This window comes from Empidonax traillii, unplaced genomic scaffold (genome assembly GCF_003031625.1).
Source record: "Empidonax traillii isolate 1590-97213 ecotype Southwest subspecies unplaced genomic scaffold, ASM303162v1 scaffold9:size3134949, whole genome shotgun sequence".
Taxonomy (NCBI): domain Eukaryota; kingdom Metazoa; phylum Chordata; class Aves; order Passeriformes; family Tyrannidae; genus Empidonax; species Empidonax traillii.
The window spans coordinates 937,232-965,177 of record NW_020955202.1 but is presented as its reverse complement, the minus strand read 5'-3'; the positions used below and the strand labels follow the sequence as shown (position 1 = coordinate 965,177).

At 38.7% G+C, this 27,946-nt stretch overlaps 2 protein-coding genes across 3 annotated transcripts in view; one reads left to right on the top strand and one right to left on the bottom strand.

The window, feature by feature from the left end:
* TNFRSF19 (TNF receptor superfamily member 19) overlaps positions 1 to 5,523 on the top strand; it is a 59,513-nt gene extending 53,990 nt beyond the window's left edge. For both annotated transcript variants that reach the window (XM_027884227.1, XM_027884235.1), the window contains 2 exons: positions 274 to 674; positions 3,134 to 5,523. In XM_027884227.1, coding sequence (XP_027740028.1) covers positions 274 to 667 — 394 coding nt within the window. In that variant the 3' untranslated portion in view covers positions 668 to 674; positions 3,134 to 5,523. The remainder of the gene's footprint in view (positions 1 to 273; positions 675 to 3,133) is intronic.
* A 17,744-nt stretch (positions 5,524 to 23,267) lies between these two features.
* MIPEP (mitochondrial intermediate peptidase) overlaps positions 23,268 to 27,946 on the bottom strand; it is a 73,871-nt gene continuing 69,192 nt past the window's right edge. Inside the window, exon 19 of the mRNA XM_027884213.1 lies at positions 23,268 to 23,530. Coding sequence (XP_027740014.1) covers positions 23,436 to 23,530 — 95 coding nt within the window. The 3' untranslated portion in view covers positions 23,268 to 23,435. The remainder of the gene's footprint in view (positions 23,531 to 27,946) is intronic.

Genomic DNA, 27,946 nt, shown 5'->3' with positions numbered 1-27,946 from the left:
CCAGCTGTAGAACCTGTTTTCTGGAACCCTGGATTCACTGTCTGAAGGGCTCTGGGCATTGTGTTTACCTTCAGTAGCGTTCACCAGAGCTTTCGTCATTTCCAGACAAGGAACAAACTGTATTCCTTTTTCAAAAGGGTGAACGTCTCTAGAGTATTAATAAAACCCTGTAAACCTTCTTGAAATATCTGCAATTACTAATGATAATAATTAAAATACTGACAATATTTTCTGGGATTCTTTGTAAACCATGTGCCTTTTATGCTTTCACAGAGCTTCTGATTCTGTTGGAGAAATGATTCCTGCTTTCCTTGGTTCTCTTTCACACTCTGCCTGTGGAGACATTCCAGATGCTTGGCCTCTTATGCAAAACTCAGCTTGTTGTGACAGCATTTCTATCTGTGAATCATATTCAGAACTGGCTGGAGAATCTGCAAAATCCTGCAGCCCTGAGACTGAAAATGCAGCCAGTGTTGAGCTGGATAATAACCAGGAAATAAGTGAAGTACTTATTTCAGCTAAGTCTCTTGATGGAAACGTTGCAAAGTCCTTTGAAATCTCCAAACACAGAACATGCAGAGAAGTTTCATCACTTCAGAACTTGGTGACTGCTGAAACCCAGCCAAAGACAAAGTGTAATGGAACAACAAATGACTCTACAGACTGATAAAGAGGTAAAAAACATAACTACAAAGGAGTGAGAATGAGTGCTCCAGGCAAGTAGAGCTAGATAAAAATAGAATTGTAAAAAGTTGTAGGGTTATATTTCTCCATAGCTTACACTTAACTGTTGCTGATATAAATTAAACCTCTACAAGAGATCCAGCATTTTAAAACTGTTAAAGGAATTTGAAAGGTGTAATTATGCAAAATCTAGTGTTGAAATAATATGAACAGGGGGTGGTAAATCAGTACACTGGTCAGTTTTTATCGGGGGATTTTTTCATTGAATTTCAGGAGGGAAAATGACAAAAAAATGACCTTACGACCAAACTGTTATGTGAGTCTAGACCTTGTTTATGAGGGAGAACTGAGGAATTGTTTTTCCTATTGTAAACAAAGCATAAAAAACATGCAAGTGTACATCTAAAAATATTTACAAAGCCTTTCTATGGAGTCACTACACAGCAGTAGTAGAAAGAGAAGAGAATTTCAAATGCTTTTTAATGCCATTCATATTCTCATGTCACCAGATGAAACACAAATTTGTCCATAAAATGCAATTTAGTCAATGAAATCTCAGAGAAAATGCAGGTCTGAGGTCAAAATGAGAAGAGGTGATAAACAATTGTTGCTACTATGTAACAATGGAACAATCACAAAAAGTCACTCTGCTACTGGTTCATCATTATGTCATTTTGAGTATTAGCTGTGCTCTGTATTTTTAAAATGGAATTTTCTACTATTGGAAGTAAATTGGAGCATCGGGTAACTAGTCTGTGAAAGGATCCCAAATTACAGCATGTGTGCTGGTAACAATTGCTGTTACTCAAGGGTTATGCAGGCTGTGGCTGGAAAGCTGAAACTCTTTCCTGTGTATGTACACAGAGACAGGAACAGAAGCAGTTGCCACTAATATTAATAATCCACCAAATTTAATTAAGAAAATGATGCTATCTGTAATTATTAAAACTTTGGGTCATCTGCAGAAATAAAACTGCCTTCCTTTGATCCTCTTCCATTTGGTTTGCATGCCACTTTCTTATTGTTCTTAAACATGAAGTAGAAAGTAATTAGTATTTAGCAAAAAATATGTATATTCTGAAGACATGTAAGAGCAGTAGTTGTTTCTTCGTAAATCACGCCTTAATTGTTTAGGTAACATTGTCAAGGGAATGAAAGGGAAGTGAACAGACTGCTAAGTCAAGAACTGTTTTGCCATTGACTTCAAAGGACCTTGTATGTCACCCTGAAAAGCTAATGCTATCACTGAAAATATCAACCTTATCTGGGTGGCGCATACTTTTCCCAATGTACGATTTACAATAATACTAACATTGCTGGGCACTGACTGCCCATGTCTTAGATAGCAGTTATCATAGTTTTATTTTAGTATATGTCAAATATCATTAGGTGATATGTATAGGTCATATTCTGTAGGTATGTGTAGGAAGGGGCAGTGCCATTGCTTCGACTGCAGATCTTGACACTGCTAGTACCCAGATCTCATGATGTCCCAAGGGACTGTATTTCCACACTAACAAGATTTAAAAACTCAAAAGTTTGTGGGTGTTTTCCCAATAAACCATGTATCAAGTTCAGAGATGTGCAGTTAATATTATTTTCTAGTTTTATTAATAATATTAATAAATATTAATATTATTTTTTTAGTTTTTCTAGATTAAAGGAACCATGGATTTTCAAAATATTACTATAAAAATTAGCTTATATTTCACCATAGTTGTTATAGTATATGAATTGTAAATTTTACTATCAATTCCTATGTGTATGGAGACATTTCTAGCATCTCAAAATCCTCTATTCTTTGATGGTTTTGCACTATCCTGTATTACTACTGAGATTTGTGTATAATTTTGAATAATCAAGGTTTTCAGGAGGGTGAAGTTTTTCTTAATTTTTATTCTTTTGTAGACCTTGCTGATTCATTTTGTACAATTTCTCCATATTTGGACTCTTTGGTGGATCATTATCTATGCATTTTTGGTGGAGAAATTTAAGTCAGGTTTGAGGGACAGGACCAGGACTAGGCTTACCTGAAGTGTATTTTCACGCTTGATGGTAGCCACTTGGATGACTCCAAGAAAATTATTTCCTCTCAGTCTTCACCATTTTTTCCCATTTGTCTTTCATCTTTCATGTCTTGAAATATTTTGAGGGAAGGATGGTCTTTTTAGTGCCTGTGGATGCATTAGAGTCTTGCACAGGTCCATACTTTATTATTGAAAAAGAAATAATAGCATGATAAAATCAGAATATAGCATATTTTTATATACGTACACACAAATATAAGCTTTTTAGTAGGTATTTTAATACAGATTTAGTCTTCAGGTTCATGTGAATTTTACAGCAAGCACTAAGTATACCTCTACTTTTTTAGTGTTTAGTCAAACACAAAAGTATATACAGGTTATTTACTAATTTATGTAACCACTCTTCTATCACTTTCTTTTAGGAACCCAAGGTTTTTCTCTCAGAACTAAAGCTGAATCCTTCCCTTATGCTCCTCTGCTGATTCTCATCAAACATAGTCTGGTCTTCAGTGTTGCATGCTTTCAAAACCAGCTGGAAAAAAATGGCATCACTTCACACCTTCTGAGCAGTTGTATTGGAGCTGTAAAGTGAAACTTCAAAGAGCATCCTAGGAGAACCCTCAAAGTGGATTTATGACCTTTTACATCTCTTCTTTTCCCTCAGATTCTCAAAATATCTAGTAAAGCGATCTTTGTAGTGTATGTAAATACAGCAAAAAATAGAAATACTTGAGTGTGATTAGGTGGGTCTCTTAAATATGACTACAGATGTCAGAAGTCGTGGGACAAGATGTTGCCAGTTATTCTGTTTGCAGATTTATACGTGCATTAGAATTCTTTTTTCTGCTGGTTCTAATTTTAAATAATTTTCCTGCTATTGAAACATGTAAAAAATAAACATTTCTATTTATGCAAGGATCACCTACTGATAAACTGAAGCTTTTATTATATATTGCATTATAGTCAATAAGCTAGTGGGGGGAATTAAAGAATTAGCATGTTACAGTTTGTATGGTTAAAGTCCCCTTCATCCAATTATTACATTTATGGGAGGTGACGTTGTTCTGTTAAATATAGCAGGAGATTAGCTTTAAATTAGTTTTAGTTTAATGAAGGTCAGATGTATAGATAGGGATATTGTGTTTAATTGGTAGTCAGTATTGGAATATAGCACTTGTTGTTATAGCATTTAATTTTGGATGTTGAAATAAGTGTAATCAAGTCACATCAAAATTTCCAATTATAGCAGGTGTGCCATGAAAGTATTCATACAGTGAGACTGTTACTAAGATTTTTTATTAATGCATTATTTTTAAGGGTCAAGCTTCATGGTTACCTAATTCGTTCATTTAGGAGTCCTTGTTTCATTTATGGCACTCTGTCCTTCTCGCTGTAGTATTTGTCAATTCAAATTTTCAAAATATAAAACTTAATTCATAACTTTTTTTAAAAAATTACCTCTAAATTAAATCGTCAAAGTTATGTATATGCCTAGTAAATTATCAACTCTCTGCAGTCAGTGCTGTACTTTTAAGATTTTTTTTAACAGTGCTTTGTCATACTACATCCCATAATATCATTTTTTTTTGCAGCCATTTTTTTCCCTAAAATGGTTTTTGCTTCTGTGGGTAATCCCAGTAACCTCTACTAATTCATTACATTCAACAGGCTCAAACTTGCCAGTGATGAACTCTAGCAATTATTCCTTTCAAATACCCGGTGTGCCTTGACAAAAGTAAAGCAATCAGCAAAACAGATGCAAATTTGCAATAAATATTACTCATCTTTCCACACATGGTTTGTGTGGCAACGGAGATGTTGAGACAGTATTCTTAATCCATTATGGAGAAAGACTTTGGCTTTGAAGCACGCAGTAGAAGAAGGCTGGACCTGCACAGGAATAGCTAAAGCCAGTACAGGCAGCCAGGGCTGGGAGATGCTTCAGCTCTTCGCCAGTGCGATTATTCATGTGTGCAAAAGTCACGAATAACAGTTATCAAGTGCAAACCAAAGTAAGTGAAGAAGTTATGTGATTTTTTTTGTTGTTGTTGTTTGTTTTTTTAAGTAGTGAATACCAACCATCATTTGGTCACTGATGGAATAATATGCAGTTATACAGTACAATTACTCAGCTAATTACTTTCAAGTATATATTTAAATACAAGTAGTTTTGAATAATTTCTTTGTAGACTTTCATACATTAAAGAAATTACAAAACATTATTTCTCACTACATGTGCATGAAGAGATGTGTGCTTCCTTGTATATACTTTGTAAATAAATAAAAAAAATCCAACGTGCATTTCACTATATGGCAAAATATTTTTAGAACATACAGAGATTTAACTTTTCACTAATAACTGTTCTTTAAAAAGCTATGTTCAAAAGTTTTGCCAGCATCTGCCACAGTGTGTTTTCCCATTGGAATTTAAACTTTGTATAATTGTTTTTGTCCAGCAACTCTAGAGAAAGATACTCATTTTTTTTTTAATGAGTGACAGATAGCCTGAGAGCAAATTGGGAGGAAGAAATTAAGAGAGTGCTTTTTAAATACATGTGTATATTATGTATATACTTTTTTCCTTAATTTAACCAAATTGGTCTTTTGTATATTGCCTGTGGCAAGCAATGTTGTACATGCCAATAGAAAACATACACTGTCACTGCATTCAGACTGCCCACATATCATGTCTAGGGACTTAAAGTGCTGTTTAATACTCTTTTAACAAATGTAAATTATAATCCTGTATAAACTGTTTTGTAATACTTTTTCTACTTGTGAATAAAATGTTACATGAACCAGTCTTGGTGTGTCGATCTCAAATTAATAGTAGCACTTTATGCCAAGCTAGTGATCATTTCTTTTGTTGTTTTTAGAAGTCCATAATGGTGTAATTGTATTAAAGTTATGGTAGAATTTGGTACATCTTTGTCTTGAGGTGCTTGCTGTTTAAGAGTAGCATCGTTCTTCATGCTGGAGGACTGTAAGCACCACAGTTTGCTGTCTGTATAATGTCTTTGAAAACAGAACCCAGTGCTCACGCTGCAGGTTGTTTCAGACCAGACAGATAAGTAAGTAATGAGAGTAGCTGTATTTTTGAAACAGGAAAGGAATCACGGCCCCTGATCAGTGCCAACAGAGCCAGCATTTGTGTTGCACTGCAGCTGCAGCCAAGAGTGGTTTCAAACCTTGGCTGAAGAAAGAGCGAATTAGAGGAAACCGATACAGAAGACTAATCACCCGTGATTATTTAGGCCATTTTTCAAACACTGTCCAGAAGGTTTACATGAAAAGATTCAGGACAATGTTACTCAAATAGGCTGCTGTACAATTTAAATGATTAAGAAAGGGATGGCATCATCTGACTGACAAGAGTAGAAGACTGAGAAGAAAGAATAAGTTGGTAATTGCATATAATTACATGACTTCTGGGAACAGAATCCAGATAAGGATGATAGGTAACATAAAGCAAGGCTGGTTGTGCTGGAATATGGTAGCGCTATTGGTTTTGGGGGGAAAGTCTTGGAAAAACTGAAAGTTGCTCTGTCCCTGCCACTAGTTTAGACTAGTGAATTTCACATTGCTTCTTCTCTGTGTATTGCTGTTAGTTCTACAGTCTTTTAAGTACATAATTCAGAGCTTAACTGAGAATCACCTTCCCAAAATAGCAAGGGCTCCTTATACTCTGCTGCACTCCTGAGTAGTCTTGTTTTCTGCTGTGTTAAAAATGGCAGCAGTCCACATCCCCAGTCCACTGCATCATCCTTCTAGTTCACATGAAGCCTTTCAAGTCAGCACAGCAGCACATGTCACGTTTGGGAGTTGTTTACTTTGTGTCAAAACAAGTAGCTTCGTGACTCTCAGCACTGCTAGGATGGCAATGGAGTGTCCCTGACAAAAATTAAAAAAACCCAAGAAATAAACAGGAATTAAAAACCAGGTATTTACTCTGTCTGGAAACAAAGTACAACATATATATGACCATATAAGTTGCACAGACATTTGCTCATATCAGCTACTACATAAATGCAATTTTCTAGCAAAAGAACTTTCTAAAAGATCTACAAAAAAAAAAAGGAACACCCATCCCAAAATCTTTTCCTTGCTTGCATTGTTATTCAGTATTTCCTGCCTTTTCTACAAGGTAGAGCAAGCTCTTAATCCAGTGCTCCTCATCCTACCAGGAGTTTGAGATCACGTGGCTTTTCCCTTTGTTGTGGGCTCTTTGAGGGCCTCTGGTTTGCATTCCTATGAAGTCCCTCCAAGCAACAACCTTCATGCATTAAATTAATCCTCTCCCTGACTTTGGTGATGGAGGCTTAGATCGCTACCTGCAGCACATTCCAGCACAGACACTGCTGCTTTGTTTGGCCCTTTTAAAGAAGGAGTATTGAAGGAGCGTGCAGTGTTTTATCAGGCATGGAGCAAGCTGAGGCTGGGCACTCCCGGGGAGCAAAGCCACACAATGCACACTTTGTGCTGGCAGGGTGCAATTTAATCCATATTTAGTTTTGGCATGAGTGATGGTAAAATCCACTTGCTCTTCACATTACACATGAGCCATTTTGATTATGTCCGATAAGGGTGCTTTCAATAGGGTAAAAATAATAGTGGGTGGGTTTGCTAGAGAGCCTGCTGCTTTCCACAACAGCAGTGAATCATGGGATTAGAGGAAATGTTTTCTAATAGCATACTGATAGAGAGAATGGCAGATTTGGGGCACACTGAGGCAAGCACCACTGGGTCAGCTGAGTAAGACGGTGGTTTTTCCCATCATTTGATTTTCTAAATTCTTATCACAGTTGAATATTTTTTTTAATAATTTTTTTTTTTTTGGCTGACCTGACAAAGGGAGATTTGGCTTGTTCAAAAGGTTATAAATGACATTTTTCTAAATCGTTGGTGGAAAAGCAGACAAAAAAAAAGAAGGCAGTTTTTAGAAAGTGCTTACCTCGAGCCTCAGTCTTTGTGGAGTTTTCCATTTCTTCTGCCCAGGTCCTAGTCTCAGTTTGGGGATGGACAATTCACATGCTATTTGGTATGCAAAAATTCCCCTTAGTGTAGCAGCTAATACACCACAATCGAGTTTGTAACCAGCAGTTTAAGGGAGAGCACTGATTTAAAACTTGAAAAAAATTAAACCATCAGAACTCAAGAAGTCTTGATTTGTCCCAGATCTATATCAGCCAATTAATTGGAACATAAACATATATAAATACACAATGTGTATGTGTGCCTGAAGATGTATTCTACATTAGAATAAAATAATAAACCAGTCCCTTTGCACCTGACCTGAGGCAGGGCATTGTTCAGATCAGTTGGTAATTTTATTCCTAAATCCTTAAACATGAGGAAACTACAGAGCACTGTGGACCAATTCAGGTGAGACCTGTACACTAAACCTGTACACATTTGTTCTGCGTGTGGCAGAGTTTACAAAATTAATTGAGAACTTTCTAAAAAATACCAAAGGCTCTGTTTCAATTTTTTAAAATGCCTTTCAGCCCAGGAATCCAAGTGCCCTAGAGATTTCACAGTTCACATATGGGAGCCTTAAAAAAAAAAAAAATAACTACAAAGACCTACAGCCATTACACACTATGGTTCCCTTCCAGCATTTTTAGAGCTGCAATTTCTTGCTCTTCAATAGCACCATACTGGAATATTCACTGAGTGAATGCAACTTCTTCACTGGGAGAGGTGCTTGCACTTCTGTAAAAGCGATGTTTAAGAGAACAATATTGAACAAAACAGGAACAGGAGAGGTTATTATGAACATAAGAATAATGAGAAAAGTATATCTAGCTTTTAGTGCAACAAAAAAAAAAAAAAAAAAAAAAAAAAAAAAAAAAAAAAAAAAAAAAAAAAAAAAAAAAAAAAAAAAAAAAAAAAAAAAAAAAAAAAAAAAAAAAAAAAAAAAAAAAAAAAAAAAAAAAAAAAGAGCAAAAAGGGCCATTACATCGCCAAAGTCAAGCTCTAGTCTACAGGCACCTTACTTCTCTAACTTCACGTTCACTTAAAACACACATCAACTCTGCACCTGTCCAAGGCCAAACAAGATCTGGAAGCAGAGTAACAGTGTTTGCTGCACCAATTTTGTCCATATGTTGCCTATGTGCTTTCTTGTATATTTATGCTGATATCTGCAACATATGGTAGCTGAGTTTACCTGAGGAAATTCAACAGCAATGGCCATTTGTTGTCTCTCTGTTCCAAGAGAAAAGAGAGAGTTTTTTACCATTCTGGTATCGTTCTATGTTGTTAGATACAACAATAGTTTTTGTTCCTTTATCATAGCTTCAGCTTTATTAAATCTTATTCCCGAGGATGTTCAACAATTAAAGAGGACACTGCACTTGTGCAAGAATGAGAATTTCTTTCTGACTGAGATACTAAAACACAACCATAATATTCCAGCAAACAACACTTGCAGTACCTTTTGTCAAAATTCATCACAGTTTTTTGATATTTTGAGACTAAAAATAGTTGACTGAAAACTCTCATGAGGGTGTGTTCTCCAGGAAGGTTTGTGCAGCTATTCTCCATGTTAAACCCTCAATCAACTGAAATCTTCAGCTTAAATTCTATATTTAGATATACTTTAAACTTTGGTGGATTTGTTGGTTACTCAAGGAGGACTAATCAATTTTTTATGGGCAAGAACGACCTCAAAGTTATTTTCATACACTGTTTTTAAACTAGCAGAACAGATGGACTCAGGCAGAAGAAATTCTAAATCTTTTACATCATAAAATGCCTATTGTACTGATGGGTTAAAAAAAGTAAGCAAGAGAGGGTTCAGACCTCTCTCTCATTAGTTCCATGAGAGAGGCTATGGGATCTCCAGGGAAGAGCTCAAGAATGCCATAAATTACATCTCCCGTGGCTTTCAACAACGAATAGATAGCGTTGGAGTTTACTCAAGGTGTTGGCAAGTGCTACAGTAGGGATTCCTGAAAAATATCTGAGTGCCAGATGATGTTTACTAATACGTGGAATGCTACGGAGGAGGTCTTGTTGCATTTACAGCCCAGATAATAAAATTTTCCTAGAAAAGAAATCTTTTTATTGCCTTTCTGCAGTAAGTGGACTGGGGGCAGCAGGGGAAGCAGCAACAGCTGCAGAAGCCAGGGGAGAGCAGGGTGCAAGCACTGACATGGCCAGCACTACAGCCTCTCATAGCTGACCTCCCTCTGCAAGGCGCCCAGCTGTGCAGAGATTAGCTGCAAAACTGCTTGGAAGTCTAAAAATTCCCAAAGATGCAATATTGCACCTTCTGCAGATGTATTAGTGTTGTAACTGCAGTAGCTGAAAGAGGTAAGCAAAAAGAAATATCAACTGTTAGCTGAAGGGGTGAATCAAAAATAACTGAAAGTTTGGGGCTCAAGGCCTCCTTGGATCTGCTTTCTAATGTTTGCTTGCACACTTTGCATCCAGTTAAAGGTCTACAGCTGTTGTGGCTCCTCTGAGGATACTCCTGCAGTTATTACCTGATCTTAAGGAGCAGAAGTTGCCTTTCAGTTTGGCCTTGTTATGCTCCATGCTGCAGGAGCTGGATGGTTTAAATGCCTGACAATCTGTGTTCTTTTCCTAATTACCTCATTTTTGGACAAAAAAAACCAAACAGCAAACCCTAAACAAACAAACAAACAAACAAAACGCCTCTGTTCAGATTTTGCTTAATTTGTATTACTCACAAGCTTCCCATAATAAGGCTGATTTCATTTTCTCATGGAAAAGAAATGCAGATACCCTAATGCCACCCTTCTTGCAGAAGATAGCCATGGAATCAGCTGCTGAGTCATGCTCTCTGCTGCTCTGTCCCCTGGCCCAGTAACCAGGCCTGAAAAAAAAAACCAAAACAAACCCAAAAAACAATACCTCTTTGACCAGAGCAACCCCAAACCACACCATGAACTCAGTCTTTAAAAATATGCTATTGAACCACTGCCTATAGATAGAAGAAAAGGAAGGAAATGAAAGAAAGAAAGGAAAGGAAGAAAGGAAGAAAAAGAGAAAAGAAACTGCATAAAAAATTATACTCGAGAATCATTCAGCAAAATTTCCATTTGTGCATTAAAAGCTTAGCTAAATAACCTTGGGCTGCATGGGAAGACAAGTATGAAAGAAAACTCTTCTGATCTTTACAGTTGCCCTGCCCTTCAAGCATACCAGGCATTTTATCTTCTAAGTCTTCATAAAAAAATCACTTTTGTGAAGAAAACATCCTACATTTACCCTTTATTCCTAATGCAGTAGGAAACAGTAACACACAACACTCACACTGAAGGCTCCTTCCACTCAGGAAAGAGATGTCTCTATCTCCAATTCCTTCTCCTCCTGTTTTATGGCTCTTTCCTCCGATTTATTTATCACTGCTGCAATTTTCAGGTATTTGTTTGCCTTCTTTCCTTCAGGCCCATGTTTTCCAGTCTCCTGTCTCAACTATCTGGTCTGCTCCCCCATCACCACTGGAAAATAGAATTGTGGATATAATTCCACGAAGCTGGAAGATGTAGCACAAGCAGAGGAAATAAAAGCGAGAGAAGCTAAGGGACCCAACAACAGTGTATAAATGCTGTCGTGAGTAGCACTGGATAAAGCTTGCTTTTGGAAAGGCAGAGAGCTCAAATTCAGAGCAAATCTACCCAGGACTTTATTTGGCTGGATTCCTATCTGTGGACAGCTGCTTCTAAAACAGAAGATACTGCTTAAGTGCTTAAAATGGTGATTTTAAAGCACATACCCTGATTTTTCTGCCACAACCATCTATAAAAACTAAAGACAAGGAACTGGTCACAGCAGGAACTGAGACAGAGCTATCCATGACAGTCTGTAAAAATTGTTGATAATAGGATAATAACCCTAAAGTGCAGAAAAAAAAAAAATCTCTATTGAAAAGATTACAGGCAGGACAGTTGGGAAGTAGGATGGTTTAAACTGACTGGAAACACAAAGCTGCCTTCTTTTTTGGTCTGGAACAGTCACTTTCTCTTCCCTGAGATAATCTTACCTCAAAATATTACAGCAAACTAAACAATCCTTCATATCAGATCTACTTTACACACCTGGTGTTCGACTTAATTTCCTAAATGGGTGAGTCAAAGCAGGTTGGGCTGAACTGTGAGCAGACACAGGAGGGCATTCCCTCCTGTTCACTTAGGTTGGTGGAAACAGCATCAACAGAGCAAAGGAGTTACTGCAATGAGCAGTCCATGCTGCCTGGGCTGGAGTAAGGGCAGGTCAGACAGTGACAGTGGGCTTTCTCTGGATAAACATTTTTGAAAGCACTTTTTAAGTAAGTCTGACTCAGGTATGCAGGTGATGTACATGTTTCCAGTCAAAAGAAAAGATCTCAACGTTTTCTTGGCTGGCTTCAGCAAGGTCTAATTCTCTTTTCAGAGCTTTTTGAATTCCTTCTTGAATGAACACATTTCAGTTCAAAACAACTCGTAAGGACACAATTCCCGATCCCCAGATTCAGAAAGGCAGCTGAGGGAGTGTACTTGAGTGCCTGCTTGCAGCAAGCATCTTCATCATGACCACTGTGACGGCTCCACTGGGACCAGCTTGCAGTAATGGACCTTTAATTACCTACTCAGACTTGTAGCTATAATTTAAATACTGCAAACCTCCAGCTAAGCCAGCCAACAACTACTGTCATTTGGTATGTCATAGTTACTGTGCAGAGGGATGCCCACTTCAGCATCCCTCTTCTGGGAGACAGAGAAGGGGCAAACCAGACTCAGGCCAACAGGAAAAGCAATGGAAGATGTAAACATGCTTGAGGCATTACCACTATGGCTGTGCTGCTGAGCAGGAAGAGCAGGCCCAGTCTCCACTGTGCAGGAGCTCAGCCGATCCCCCAGGTATAGCCCTCACATAGAAAATCCACCAATTATCAGCAACTTCATCCCCTCCATGTCACCAATGCCCAGTTTCTTATGAACATTTTCCCGTCCCTGCAGGAGGGATGGCAATTCAGCAGCCCCACTGACGATGACCTGAAAAAGGAGCAAGATGAGGAGGCCACAGCTGCTGCCAAACACCCCAGCACTCCTGAGGAGTAAGAAAATACCAGTTTGGCTGCCACAGGCCCTGCCAAGAGATGTTACAGGACTACTAATAGTCCCAAATGACCTCTGGGCGTATTAACACCTACTCTTTTCCAAACAGCGCTCGTGATGGATCAGCACTTCCTTCCACTGTGAGCTGGTTTATTCACATTTGAATTGCTTAGAGATTCATCTACGGACACTTGTTTGTTGGCTGCCCCCGCAGCTGAAAACCAAACCTTCTGAATCCTGCTGGCAGGCACCAGCAGCCTGTTGGCAGTGTGCTGGCTGCCAGCCAGCCCTTGGACAAGCAACATAGGCCTGCAGGAAAATGACGCCTTTTTGGGGATTCAGGAAGGAGAAACTTGGATCAGCCACCTCATTTTATCGCCTGAGTATGTTGCTACCATAGAAATACTCCTACTGGACACCTTGGTACTCATCTGCCATGTGGTTTTTCTAGCAGATGGGACTTGTCCTGTCCCGGTCTGTTCAGGGCTGGTCTCATGTGATCCACAGCATGCCTGCAGCCAGTTGGGCTGCTCACCCAGGGTGCATCCACTAAGGGTGCCTGCAACTCTCCTTATCCCTTACATACTTCTCCATGTTTAGGAGATTCATGTGTACACAAGAGCCAGGAAAACGTAAAGGAAATGGGTAAGCAAAAGAAGGGAAGGGCAATCAAATATTAAGAGAAAAATCTGGTTCATGAATCCCTTGGGACTGTCAACAAGTCAAAGGGAGGTGCTATGGGAGCAGCTAAAACAATGAAGGTAGGATGGCAGCTGTATCTACAGAGGTTCTGTCCCAGGGAGCAAATGGTTACATACTTTGACTTCTAAGGACATGCTCAAGCTCATTATCTTGGGTACCTTTTCAAAGTCCCACCTGCAGAATTGAGTCAGGCATTGGCGGCTCTTTGAGCTCCCAAGTCACTCGAGCACTCCCAAGCATTTAACAGAAGGTAAGAAGGCAGATGCTCAAATTAAATGACCCTCTGTGAACAAGAAACCTGCAGTGAGTTAATATCCTCTGCCTCAGTTATCCCCATTCTCCAGCAGCTGCTTAAGAGAGCTGGGAGCTCCCAAAGCTGGGAATGTGCACTAGGGAGATCCTGTGGCAGCCTTGTTGCCACGCCAGGGATGCAGAAGGTGAGATGGAGCAGCTCCAAATGGGCTAAGGGTACTCACCAAACTCCATCAGGTCAAGTGTGGCTGCCAGCTCACCTACACCCAGTTCATTGCACTTTTCTTTTGGATGCAGGAATGTCAGCTCAGAGAAACAGGTCATCTGCAGGTGTAGGGTATCAGCTGTTCCGGGAGCAGGTAGATACTGAGCAGCTCAGTCATCCTAACACTGCTGAATTTTCCTTCCTGGAGCTTCAGGTGGACTATGGTCGCAGTAGGAAATCCACAAAAAAATGTTTAGTGCCAAAAAATAGTTAGGATAGATTTTGGGGAAAAAATAATTTACCAATCTCTAATTTTTTAAAAAATAGTTAATAAAAATTTACCTTTAAGAAAACCTTATATTATACAAATAAGAAGTGCAAATACTGATATTACAGTGCCTTTTGCATTACTCAGGTGGAAATAATTCCAGTGAATTTCACCCATTCTCACAGTTTTTGGCTGCCAATACTTCTAACAAGCATACACGAAGATAATGCAATCCTACATCCACTGAAGTGAAATTTTAATGCACATAGTGCCACATGCACGTGTATGAGGGGAGGAGGGAGGGGAGAGGTTATAAAATAAAAATGGGACTGTATCTCGCTCCATCAAGCATGGACCCTAATACAAATCGAATTCTTGTCATGTAACATCATCCACAATATCCTCATGATCAAATATCAATACTAGGTCCTCACTATTAAGATCTAGACATTTTCCAGTGAAAAGCTAGGGCCCTCTGGAGTCCTATTACAACACCCAGGACACCAGCTGAATGTCCCCAGCATTTCTAGAAATCAAATTACCAAAGTGTCTCTGATATTCTGTACACTGCTTGTTTAAAATTTTTTGTAGTGTTTATAGCCTTAGAGGAGTAATAATGGAGATAGAGGTTACAGACAGATGCACACTGGCTCTGCCAGAGACTTGCTTACCTTCCTCTTAGTGTTTGTACAAACAGCAATGTACAGGAGGGTGCAATATTTATGGCATAGGTAGAAAAAAGCAAATAAAATGTGGGAGAAGGAGCTGCCCACAGAGACAGGGTTTGTCTCTCCCAGCATTAGCCTCACCAATAGAATGGTACAGTTGAAGAGCAGCACACCGAGTCCAGATGAAATTCCTCTGTAGGTTAAGTCAGTGTAAATGGGTAATTTATCTAGAGGATTTCCTGCAACTGGGCTATGCCAAAGAAAACACATTCAAATCTAACCTAAAAATTAATCAAATACAGGTTTCAGGTCAATGGAGGGTGGTGAGAATCAGCAGCATTATAAATGGGAGGACCCAAAGATGGCTCAGATTATTTCTTATAGCAACGACTTTTCTTCCCTATGCAGAAAACCAACTTTTCATCTACCCCATCATTTGCCCCAACATCTAGGGGGAGATAAAATAGAATTGTAGGATGTCAGCCAAACCACCAGCTCCAACTTCCTACATCTCTCATTTCCACCTGCATACTGTGACTGTCATTTCAGGTCTTGATAAATAAACTATCCAGGAATGCTCACTTTTAACAAAGCCTCTCAACAATCACAGAAGCTCCACACTAACTTTGGCCCTTAAACACTGTTTCAGAGGACCAGAGCTAAAATATCTTGCATGCTGTGTGTCCCTTAGCTGACTGAGAGGACTGATAGATCTTCTATCCACAGCTGGAGCACCAGAGGGGCCTCTGGCTGAGGACAACGTGAGCTCAGACGGTCACGTTCCCCAGTCCTGATGCTGATAAAAGGTGCCCAGCCTCACTTCTCCAGCCTAAAACCCCAGGTGAATAATAAAAACGTAGGAGAGAAGCTCAAGGGTCCTGCTGGCTTAAATGAGTCCTGCACTCCTGAACAGGATACATTGAAGTGACCTGTTACTTGGGTTGCGGTGACCAGGATGTGAAGTGTTTTCAGCAGGCACAAAGAATCCCAACACATGGAGAACGAGATAGCTTTTACTGACCACTTTAGTTTGCAAAATGCTTTTTTTGCCAAATGAAACAGATAAAAGTGGAGAATGAAAGATGGGATGAGAAACAACCATGGATGGGAGAAGAAGAAAAAACAGAGTACAGACAGAGAGGCACAGGTGTCAGACCAGCTGACCAGATACTTCTGACAGACTAAGGGAAAGGCACGGAAAACAGAATAGCCTCACAGAGGAAGAAACTGAATGTCAAATTAGGTATTTCCCTGTAATCAGCCAGCCTACGTCACTTTTTCATGCACATCCGAAACTGTCAGAAACCAAAGAAGTAAGAAAATTAAAACTGATTTTCTTGGAAAACAGAGATTACAAACTGAATAAACTATTACGACCATTTTGTCTTGGGAATTTGGCTTAAACACTCAGTTGAATCAAAGATAACTAATCTGATTAAGCAGAACAAGTTATCTAAATCCCTATTAAGGGAAAACACTGCCAGCAATTCAGCACTGTTTTGCAAAAGACCTTCAATGTTAAATAGTTTCAGTGAGAGCAGTACCTAGAGACCCACGACACTTCTCCACACATGAAGGACACATTTGTTGGGCAGGCATCAGAGCACGGCAACAAACTAAACTTACATAAAAATAAGAAGAAAATGTGCCACAATGGTGAGGAATCAGGTCTGATCAGAACTTGCCTGGTCACTGTCAGCTGAGTTGGGTCCCAGACCCTAACGGCACTGCCTCTTTCTTGCAGCATGCAATGGCATCTCCAGTTCTTGGGGAATTCCTTTCTCAGCCTCCCTGTGACAGTACAGGGAGCAAATTCTATTTGTGCAAATGTTAAGAGACATTGAACTATCATTTCAACTCTCACTTGTAATGAGTGGGATTTACTCTGGCTAGCATGAATCATTTTGATAACACAGATAATTAGTTTTATAAAAGTTTTACTATGTTATAAAAGTTGCTTTATCACTTGTGTTCCCCTGGGGCTCCCTTATAAAATGATTTTGTTACAACTATATTCTTCTTGGAAATGGAGACAACTGAGCACATCTGTATGTCAAGAGAAGCACTGAAAGCCAAGACATTCAAGGCAATTTTGCTGCCCTTTTAATTTCTAAAATCCAAGTGAAGAAATGCAATCACTTCTGGACTCCAGCATTATCAGCTGTTTAAAGATGAAGACACCCATTTCGTCCCAGGCTGTCATTGAAGCCGCCTCCACACAGCCCACGGCTGCCCACAGCAGATGCTGCAGCTCAGCTACCAGAAGCTGGGATGTTGTCAAATGACCTTGGGGGAAAATACTCAACAGGTATAAATAACATATGTCTCTAATAACTTCATTTGAGCTATGGAAATTTATGCTGGATGAGGATTTGTGTCTGTACAGATTGCTGCAAGGTGAGTTAACTGGACCAGTGTGCACTATGTGAAACCAGCAAGCTCTTCTGATTTTATATGCATTTTTTCTTTCATATATTTTTTGACACTGAAAGTAGGCTATGATTGACCCTTGTGGCTATTTCTGAAGAGCAGCATTAAGAAACAGACTTTATTTTTAACATACTCACATGCTGTGAGCATGCTAGAGGAGCTTGATGAACTTGCCTAACCCTTAGATTGCTGCTGCAAGTATCAGCCAAAACCCAGCTTCTGACCATGTTTAAGGCCTAAGCCAGTATTCAAACACCTACTTGATAAATTACTGCCACTCATGAGGTGCAAGCTGCCTGCCGTGTATTGAGAGCTGCTGTCCTGTGGCTTCCAGCCTAAAGTGCTCGTCCATCCTGAATTGGCCTGGCTTGGCAATGCTTCACCTTCTAGTGGGTGACATTCAGGGCATTTCTCTAAGGCTCAGCACTCCCAACACTCATCTCCTGCAGCACAGGGAAGGCAGGTGAGAAATGCTGTTCAAACACAATAAAGACTTGAGGCTGCATGGGCACGTGCCAGTAGCAGCTGTAGGCAGGGTGTGAAGAACTTGCCATACCATTTTGCTTTTCCTCTGAATGATCACAACCACTAGGTCAGAGTCACAGCCCAAATCACCGCTCACCTCCTCCTACCCCCTTGGGTCATGCCCCACTGCAGCTGTAAGAGCAGGCGGAGAAGGGGGGCATTTGGAGGTCTAAGGAGTGACGTGAGAGGGCTGTAAGGAGTCAGAGGACAACAGGCAAAAGACACTTCATAAAACCCAAGGTGTCCTGAAGATTAATTAGGAGCACCTTCTGCAACTATTTTAATACTATGACGCTGTCAATTACATATGAACTCAGTCATATATGACGGGCAGCAAAAGCAAATGATGGTGGCATTTGACAACTGAAAAATGGTAAAGTCAATTTAAAAAAGTAATTTTAGGGCTTTGAGGTGTTCTGAATTTAAACCAGGATTCCTGACACTCCTATTCCACAATCTGTGCTCTCTCTCTCTCTCTCTCTCGTTACTGGAACAACAAAAGATGTCTGTCTTTTCTCTTCAAGAGTGAGGGCAGCTGGAATGGCAAGCTTCAGCCACACACAAGTTGCCCTAGAGGCTCATTGACAAAAGGCATCCCACTCTCCCTTTCCTCTGTGGTTTTAAATCTGCGCACCAGCAGAGCACCAACCAGTCAGATCTGTACTGCCACTTTGCTTCTGGTTTAAGTATTTTGTCTTTAACAGATTTTTTGGATACTTCCTCCAAACAAGAAGCCGTAATGATTTCCTATAAGCGTGCAGCCCCGGCGTGCTGTGGCGCGCCCTCTGAAGAGCCAGCTGTTGAGGAGCAGCCTCAGCCGACTTAAAAGTAAACAAATCTCAGCCCAGGGAAGATCAGAGGGGCCGACAGACAGTCCTACTGGTGCTGATTTATACTTCCTTATCTTTTATCTCCTTCCCTCTCCTCCCTGAGCACACTAGCTGTTCTCCCACGGTCCTTCTCCCAGGGAAATCCATGTGCTTGCTTTCTGCTATCAGGCATTTTCAACTCTCAAGTTCTTTAAGTCTTCTAATTTTAATGTAATACTCCACTCTTGGTATACTGCAAACCCACTGGGGTAAAGAACCAACTTGAGCTTGCTCCCAAGAGCGCATAAATAAATCCCTGGCTCTGGGAGCAGAAAATCTCCAATACTTTGCCCAGAAGCAATCTGAAACAGCAGACACAGAATGCCTTCCACTGCACAACAAGCAGAGGAGGTGCTTCGACTGACACTGCTTTTCCAGCTCTCTACTCATGAACTTCCCCCTGGACATGAAGACGTCAGCAGGGCAGTTACCAAGCGAGTGCAGACCTGCTACCCTTGTGGCAAAGCCTCCTTCCAAAAACACTCTCTTCACTAAAAGCCTGTAAAACCAGAAAAGATGGCTGTGCCATGTGGTGTAACTAAGGCTACAGGGCTTCTCTGAATGAATCTGAATTCAGGCATGTTTTTCAGAAAGCACTGATGTACATTTCTAGCTGATTAGTCAATCCCAGCACCACCCTTCATGTGGGTTCCACTGTTGCCTCTGCTGTCAAAATATTAACTAAAAATATGGGGCAACTTTGTCTAATTTCAGCTACAAGCTGTTGTTGAACACTTGTTTTCAGACCAATACTCAACCCTTCAAATTTGTACTTCTGTATCATGATTTAGATATTTTAATCTTCTGATAAACTAAGAGGTATATTTCCTGATCCATCAATATTGCTGTGTTACAATCATCTATTCTCTTCATTTCCATCTTAGTGACATCTATAATACTAAGTTGTTATTTTCTTATATATTAATTTTTTGCACACTGACTTAAGTTTGATTCCCTGCATAAGCAGCTATTTAACATCTGCACAAAAGATTTTATCAACGTATGATATGAATTCTTCCATCTGGTGTTCCACTGAAGGCAAAGCAGAAATATTTTTGAACACCTCTGCTTTTTCTGTTACTGACAGTGCTGTAACTTCCATTCTAAACTTGGTGCTGTAATTTCCATTTTAGACTTAGCAGTACTGTGGAAAGAAAACCCTCTTTTACTCTGCCCAAGTTTTTAACTCAGTGGTTATTTTACTTCTGTATCAACCCATTATCATGTCTGGTTTCTCATCTATATTAAATTCTTCCTTGCCTGATTTTCCTTCTCTTCCCTGCCTTCTTAACTGCTGCTCTCTGCTCCTGTTATCTTTGTTGGTGTTTAGAGAACTCCATGCAGCATCAGGTGCATTTATGTCACCAGAAAGTAATTATTCCTCAATATTTCAGTCTATCTTAAGTGAATCAGAAAAATAATCACATTGAACGTGGGGGTAAAAAAAAAAGCGAAGTTCACACCTCAGACTACCAAATGTAATCCATGTGTGCTTTTCTGATGTGTTGTAATTATATGTTATTATTTCAGGATTGCATAAGAGTATAATTTCTTCTGAAGATGTTCACTACTTATTTTCTATAGCTGTTAAAATCCAAAACATAGTAAAATTTCAGATTAAAAGCATGATGCTGAGTTACACTGTTATAAACCCAACTTTTGGATAGCTGGTTCAGCAGCCCCAGTGGGAAAGTGTGGAATGCTCGAAAAGGATTACAGTGGTTTTTACATTTACAAAGAGTTACACTGCTGGTCACAAGAGAGGTCTCACGTTACTGAGAGTACACATATTTGCTGGGAAAAAAAAGTCTCTCAAAAAGAAAAAGAAAAAAAAAAGACAGCAAAAAGCATCAGATATCTGAACAGCTGGAAGCATTTTTAGAAACTACCAAAAAAGAGAAAAAAATTAGAATAATATTTCCCTTTCTGTAGTAAGCATCGTAGTGGTGATATAATATATTCTCAAGAGGCTTAATTACATCTACTGTTCAATCCTCAAAGGTTATTTCATAAAACAAAAATTAGTGGAGTAAACAGAGTTTCTTCACAAAAAAACTTAAGCCATTGTCGTCTTTATTTTTCTACCAGCTCCCATCTTTGTCAGATGTCCCAAGAACCATAAATCTGTGACAATAAGCTACAATCCACCATGCTCTGGCACAAGACAAGATTTTCTTCCTTTCTTTGTCTATATCTGATTTCATATTAGGAAAATATTGTTTGATGCCACTCTGACAAAACCTTGAAAAGACTGCTGTTTACAGAAGGATCAAATGAGATGGCAAATTAAGGAAGTAATAGCAGCCATGGGCATAAAACAATGTGACTACCAGATATATTTTGATAAAGTATATGCACACTAGAACCAACACCACTTTAATTTCTTTCAATTTAAAATGTAGGGATAATCTCTTAATTTTAAATGCTTTGCTTATTCTGCCAATTATGACGCTTTATTTTTTTTACCATAGTGCTCTCAGTGCCTTGTCAGCACTAGGATTTCCTTTGGCTATGTTCTTTTCATCACAGCAAATCTTTCAACATGTGCCAACTCCAGATAAACATAATTGTTAGTTTGTTCCAATACAAAAACCAGGTGACAAACAACACAAGGCTCCCAAAGTAACACCCTTGAATTCCCTTTAAAACACAGTTCCATTAAATACTCTCCTAGGGATTGTTAAATTTACATTCATCAGCTTTTGTATCCTTTACAGAACTTCCCATCTTCACAATGTGTTTTTACTCACATCTAAATTTACATTTAGTTTTTGTGGGTCTTTTAATCACTTAAGTTGCAGCAAAATACCCACCTGGTTTGTTAAGCAAAACCATTCATTCTTTCCTCTTAGGGACCAACTGCAGATACAAAATGTAGTCAGACAGCCATACAAGCCAGAAACCTTGTTGTGGCACACCTGAAAATATGCCCACTATTATTTAATCAAAACATTTCTTATCTAAAAAAGTCTAAACCCAGATCTAATAGAATGACAGTGCTATTCATATAAGACAGCTTTCACCTTGCAAAAACCGGCCGTGAAAAAAATCGGGTAAAATATCAAACAATACCCAATAGCACAGACTGTGCTAAAAAAGAGAGGCGAATCATCCAGTCAGCTCTCACTCTTGTTTATCCCTTCCCAAACATCCACTTTTTCTGGCTGAGTTTTTCTAATCTTTATTATTTACTTGCTTCTCTCCCAGTTATTTGCCCTCATCTCTCAGTCTTGGTTTTCTTTCTCTCTTGCTTCTTTCACTGCATTTCCACTGAGCAGAACATGTATGATACCTTTTGCAACAACCTACAGAGGAACTCTAAACAATGAGGCCATTTCTACAGAAAAATTCACCATTTTTCTTTTTTTTTTCCAAACACATCCAATACCATTCCATAATTTACTTAATGGGAAAAAGAGAACCCCATAGATAACATTCCCTTTTTTCATCATTCGCTATATAATGTGCAACCTTAAGCTGCTCCAGCCTTCTTTTTGAATTATTTTGTACCCCCTCCAAAACCTGCCCTTCTGTACTTCAAACAGTTCCCCAACTTGTCCACTCATCACTAAAAGGAAACTCCACGTGAACAAACATGCAGGGACTACGCTGCAACATTGCCAATATATTTTCAATAGCCATTATTTTCTGCAATGCAATCATCAAAATGCCTGCAGATCCATATTCACCAAAATATGATACTAATTCATCCAGTAAAGCCCTTAAAGTAAAATGGTCAAAACTAATCCACACTACACAATAAAACACATTCAGGTAACAGATAAAAGGGCACAATTAACAGGAGAATACTCAGAGAACAACTGCAGGTGCCTGAACACTGAAACTCAAGAGATGAGCCTACGAAGAAAAATTCCAACTCTGTTGGATATTTAAAAACTACTAATTCAACAGCAAGACCAGTTTTATGGCGCACTGTAAATTCCATTCCTCCCCTAACCATAGTATTTTTACTTAAAAACATGGCCACACATGCACCCAATGGATCATTGCAGCTACAAAAGCGTGGTTACCTTACACGTTATTCTCCATTAGGAAACATCTGTGGGGCACCCATTTTACTCCTTTGTCTCTTTTACATGTGGCAACATATCTGTTTTCTTCTCACTCTAACATTTTCCATCACAGACCTGTGTGACTCCAGTTTTCCTTCTCCCATCTTTTTGTTCCCTATCGCAAGTATAGTTCCTAGTTTTCCACTTCATCTTTCTTTCCAGTTTTGCCTCTGTTACAAACACAATTTGCTTTTCCCCAGCACAGAACTCCTGCGAGGAACACAGTTAAACAAGGCTAAAGAAAATCCATGAGCGTGTGAGAAAGACCCGTGTGAACAGTTCTGGGTCATGACACTCAACAGGTAAACCCTAATACTGAATCAATGTGTGTACCAAAAGAGCATTCATACCACTCCACCCACCCTAAAGATGAGTTCAATTCCCATTTACTCAGATGTTCCAACGAGATCAAATTTTCTAACAGTACATTCTAGTAGATTTGTTCTCTCAAATTCCATGCTTAAGCCCCTATGCGATGGAAAACCATCATTCGTAAATGAAACCAGGTGATCCAATGAAAGTATTTATTACTGTTCCACCAACATGGACAGTCAAAATTTTACAAGTGTTCACGAAAAAGCAAAACCAGTCACAGCAATATTTTACCCACAATTATGAAGACATATGCAATCTTCCAGAAAAGAATTCAGTTCTGCTGAACATTTTTATGAGTCCATGATAAACGTTTCGAAGTCATGGTCTAAGTCTGAAACAAGGGCATCCACAAAATCTTCAACTGAAGGTGACTTCTGAAGCATACCTACAAAAAAGCAAGACAACAGACTCTTCACAAAAATACTATGACCTTGACAGTTTTGTCAACAGTAACATTTATTGGTAAGTAACTTTTAATGTCACTATATGACAGAAAGGGCTATCACATTTCTTTGTCAGGAGCTAAAGGCAATTACATTGTATAGGGATTATTTAATTTCTTCAAGCTACCTGCTACACGTTATCACAAAATTGACAGGTTTCAAGATTGTTAACTGATTTTTATCACTACAATCTTGCTTAAGCAGGGAATTATATCCATTTTAAAGCAATGTAACCACAGACTCAGTCATTTCCAAATGACTGGAATAAATTAGTGATTGAGCAGGTCTATAAATCCTTATTGGATAACTTTCAGCTTTGACTGAGCCAGAAAAAAATACATTTTCTCAATATAGAGAAGCACTTGATTTAGTATTTAAAGTACAAATACCTCTGAAATTTTTGACAAGGCATGAAACATACTCAAAGAAAAGCATTTTCAATACACTGCAGTTTTAGTTTTGCTTTTTTACAGTACCAGGACTTATCTTTTATTAAGAATTTTAATTAGTGGATCTGTTAGCTGTAGCACTTGACTACAGGATAACAGGAAAATTAGCATGATGAAGAATCATGCTCCAGTATTTTTTCAGGTAATTCCATAAATGGAGCAGCTAAAAATCTCACACTTTCCTCCCCAGAATCCCAATTTTTGGAAAGCATGAGAATATATACTTTAAATTATTTTCAGATGTTTCTTTGTACTTAATATTACATAATATTGGTCTTTTCACTGTTATTAAGATTTTCAAGATTATATATGGAAATTTACTGCATAACTTGTACCACAAAAAAAAAAAAAAAAAAACCAACAGCACAGCTGCCAAATAATGTAAAATTTAATCTTTGTATTTCTTTGAAGTGATCTGTTCTTTCTGACAACTGCCAATGTAAATATAACCTTGTTCTACCCTTTCTGATCGGTGTACCTACTGAACATAGTTTTATATTCTTTCACATCCTCAACAATATTTGCTTTTGGTGGAAATTATAATTGCATGCTGCTAAAAGACCGTAATCTTTTACTATAACACAATGATTCAAAACCCATCAGGAAACAGATCAGCTCAAAGTAAATTTGTGTGAGCAACCAGAAAGAATGTTCCTGCTAAGACCTTACAGAATTCCATTTCAATCTGATTTAAACACATGTAACAAGTGTCAACACAAACTGCCATGACCCAGTAGATTAATGCTGAGCACTAAAAGGAAAACAAATCTCATACTATATATAGGTTGACTGAAATGCTGTTAAATGAAGTTTGCATCAAGCTATTTTCAAAATGAAAGAGAACAGCATTAATATTTCCAAATACTTGGTAAACTTGTAATCTACTCTAATGTTAGAAAAATTGCTGTGGAATTACTTGTAGTTCACAATGAAAAATGGCTTGCTATGTGCTGGTTTGAGGAACAGATGTGTACAGATACCCAGCTACTAGTCTGACCTCCCCAGAGAGCCATGGCCTCTTGCAGACTCCCTCTCTTGGGTTCCTCAGTGGGCTGGCTGGGGGATATGCATATTTGCTCCCTAACAGCCCTGGAAAAATTCCAGTTTAAACTCATATTTTCCTGCAGTTTTCACAGAAGTGGAGAGAATGCCGTAAGAAGGTGACACGGATGGCAGCCCACTGGAACGTGTACTGTCACGCATGGCTACTGGAGCTTTGTCTCAGACTCAGTTGGAGCAGCCCAGTCCCTACAGTGCAATTTGTTTTGCCTTTTTTTTGCCTTCATTTTTCCTCAGACATCTGTATCTGAACTAACCAGCTCTATTTCTTGAGACTGAACAGTAGCAAGACCTTCATGGGTGCCACTCCTCTGATCTTTCTCAGAGGTCTACTTCCTGATGAGTTGTGACTATGAAGAATCTACCTCTCTGTGTACCTCAGAAAGGAAACCTGGATGACTAGCTCAGCTATAAAATCTCGAGTTGGTGAAATTTTTCCTTCCTTCCAATTTTTCAAGATGTGGCTTTATAAAAGAACAATTATTCTATAGCCAATATGTCTTTTTCCATAAGGTATCGATATGGAGAGATGACCATAATGCTGCATAAAGACCACATAACGATGGCCATAATGGACATAACCACTACTCCCCAAGGCCCACAGTACAAAAGTCCCCTTCCAATACTGACTATAAAAAACAGGCACTCTGGAGGATGTTTAGGCAATTCTGTGACACACTAAAAATTATTCTTTTAATTATCAATACCTTGCAAAAGAAGAGAGCTAAGAGTATAATGATTAGGTGGAAGAAACTGAAGCTGGGGTTATCTTCAAGTAGATTTAATTTCCTGCTTACATAAAAATGGAAAATTATAACAAAACAGTTCCAATCCTGGATATTACAAAATGAATAAAAGAAACATGATTAACTACAGTACACTTGGATGTAATTTTAGTGCAGCTGAGTACAGTCTTACAAAATCTCACTCAAAACTTGTTACAAATTTTATTTATTTGTACTCCACATGGTCTGTTTTAAATATGTAGGAGATTTCAAAATCATTCTGGCAATTCTGATGCCAAATGACCTCCAAACCAGTAGTTCAGATTTCTTGCATTAGTGGTCTGCTGCATTGTTATTTTCCCATCACTGACATCAAAAGCAGCAAACACTAGCAGACTTCACTTTTGCAAGGAAGGGAGGAAGAGTAATTGAGGTCATTACTGAAGAACTCTTACTGTAGTGAAATTATAATGCCCTTATGAAATAAATTACAGATTTTAGACTCGACAACTCCAAAAGAAATAGATATCAATGGTATTTCTGTGTTTTAATTTCTTACTCTACACAGATGTGTTAAAAATGGTCACATCTCCCTTTAAAATCCATTAAAATATATCAAAGCAAAATCAGCTTTGATATATTGTAAGTACTCAGCACTTCAGTCTACATGATTTAGTAAGATGTCCACAAGGTCTGATGGTTGCAGTTTTCAAATTTAGGAGTGTATTTTAATATGTTTAGCCCAACTCCTATTTCAGCTCAGTCTCTCCCAAGCCTAAGGCAACTGCATAGCTTATCTTCTCTGCTTTGAAGTTTTCTTTCACATTACAGCACTGTGGTTAACCACACCCTTTTGAGAGATGGTTAGCTATAACCTACAATCACTGAAAATTGAGAGAAGAATAAAGCCTGTGGCAAAATTTGGCCTCTGCCCCTTTGAAACAGTAATTATTTTGGGTCCATGTAGTTTGAGTTAGCATATGTTGCCATTCACATCACCTTTTAGGTTTTATGCATATTTCCAACATTTTCAGAAACATACAATGATTATCTGAAGACTTTTTGCAGCCTCTTCAAATCATAATTATTCCATGAAGTACAATCTGAGGCATGGAAAAACAAATTTTCAAACTGCACTGGAGTAAATGTGTGTTTATTTACACAGTCAGTTGGTTTGGTTACCACGTAGGCACACAGCTGAGTATGACTGCAATATAATATGGCATTAACAAATCAAGAACACAACTTCACATGTATTTTGCATGAGGACTTCTTCAGAAACCCCAAGGGCAATGTGACTGCGTCAAAACTGAGGAGAAGTGCACTCCAGGATACGTTCCGTGCTCTCAGTTCCCAAAACATCCAACCCAGTACTTTTCACACTGCAATTCACTCTCTGACTGTGCACCTGGGTTTCTTTCCAGTCGGGGAGTGCCAAGGTAGAGAGGGAGGGATGGTGCACACCTGAATCTTGTTCAGACCTGCAACCAGCACACAACTGGACCTGGAAGGGACACCTGGGATACATAACATTAAAGGAATTTGGAATCCCTAATGCCATGTACTCCTAGGAAAGAGAGAATCTACAAAAGCCATATGGTCAACACAAAATGACAGAGGAATCAAGTTTTCTCAAACTGTGTTTCCTCTCTAAGGAAACATTTTTTAAAAAGTAAGCCTCCTGGACAAAGCATGGTTCACTCATTTTTTAAGTGCTTCTGCTATCCATATTTGTGACTATCTCTGTATTTTATTGATGATAAAAGGGGTAAGATAAAAGGGGTCACTTCAGAAAATGTTTTAAAAGGTTTCAAAAGCACCTTTATGGTTTTTGAGGTTTTTTAATGGAAACAAATGCCAAGAGAATCAAATCCAAACAACAAGAAGAAAGTATATTGTGTTTCCTAATTAAAGACTAGTCCAAACAGGAACCTTGTCAGTAACTCCACTGAATGGCAGGTCAGATCCTTTATCTTTGTTAATCAGTACATCTATGGAATCACATTGGAGAGGATGAAAAGCTAGGGTCATATCCAAATACAAAAGAAAGACAATAGATGGCTTCTGAGATGAAAATCGTAACAAAGAAACTGTACAAACAAAATGTGCTGTTATCAAACAGTCA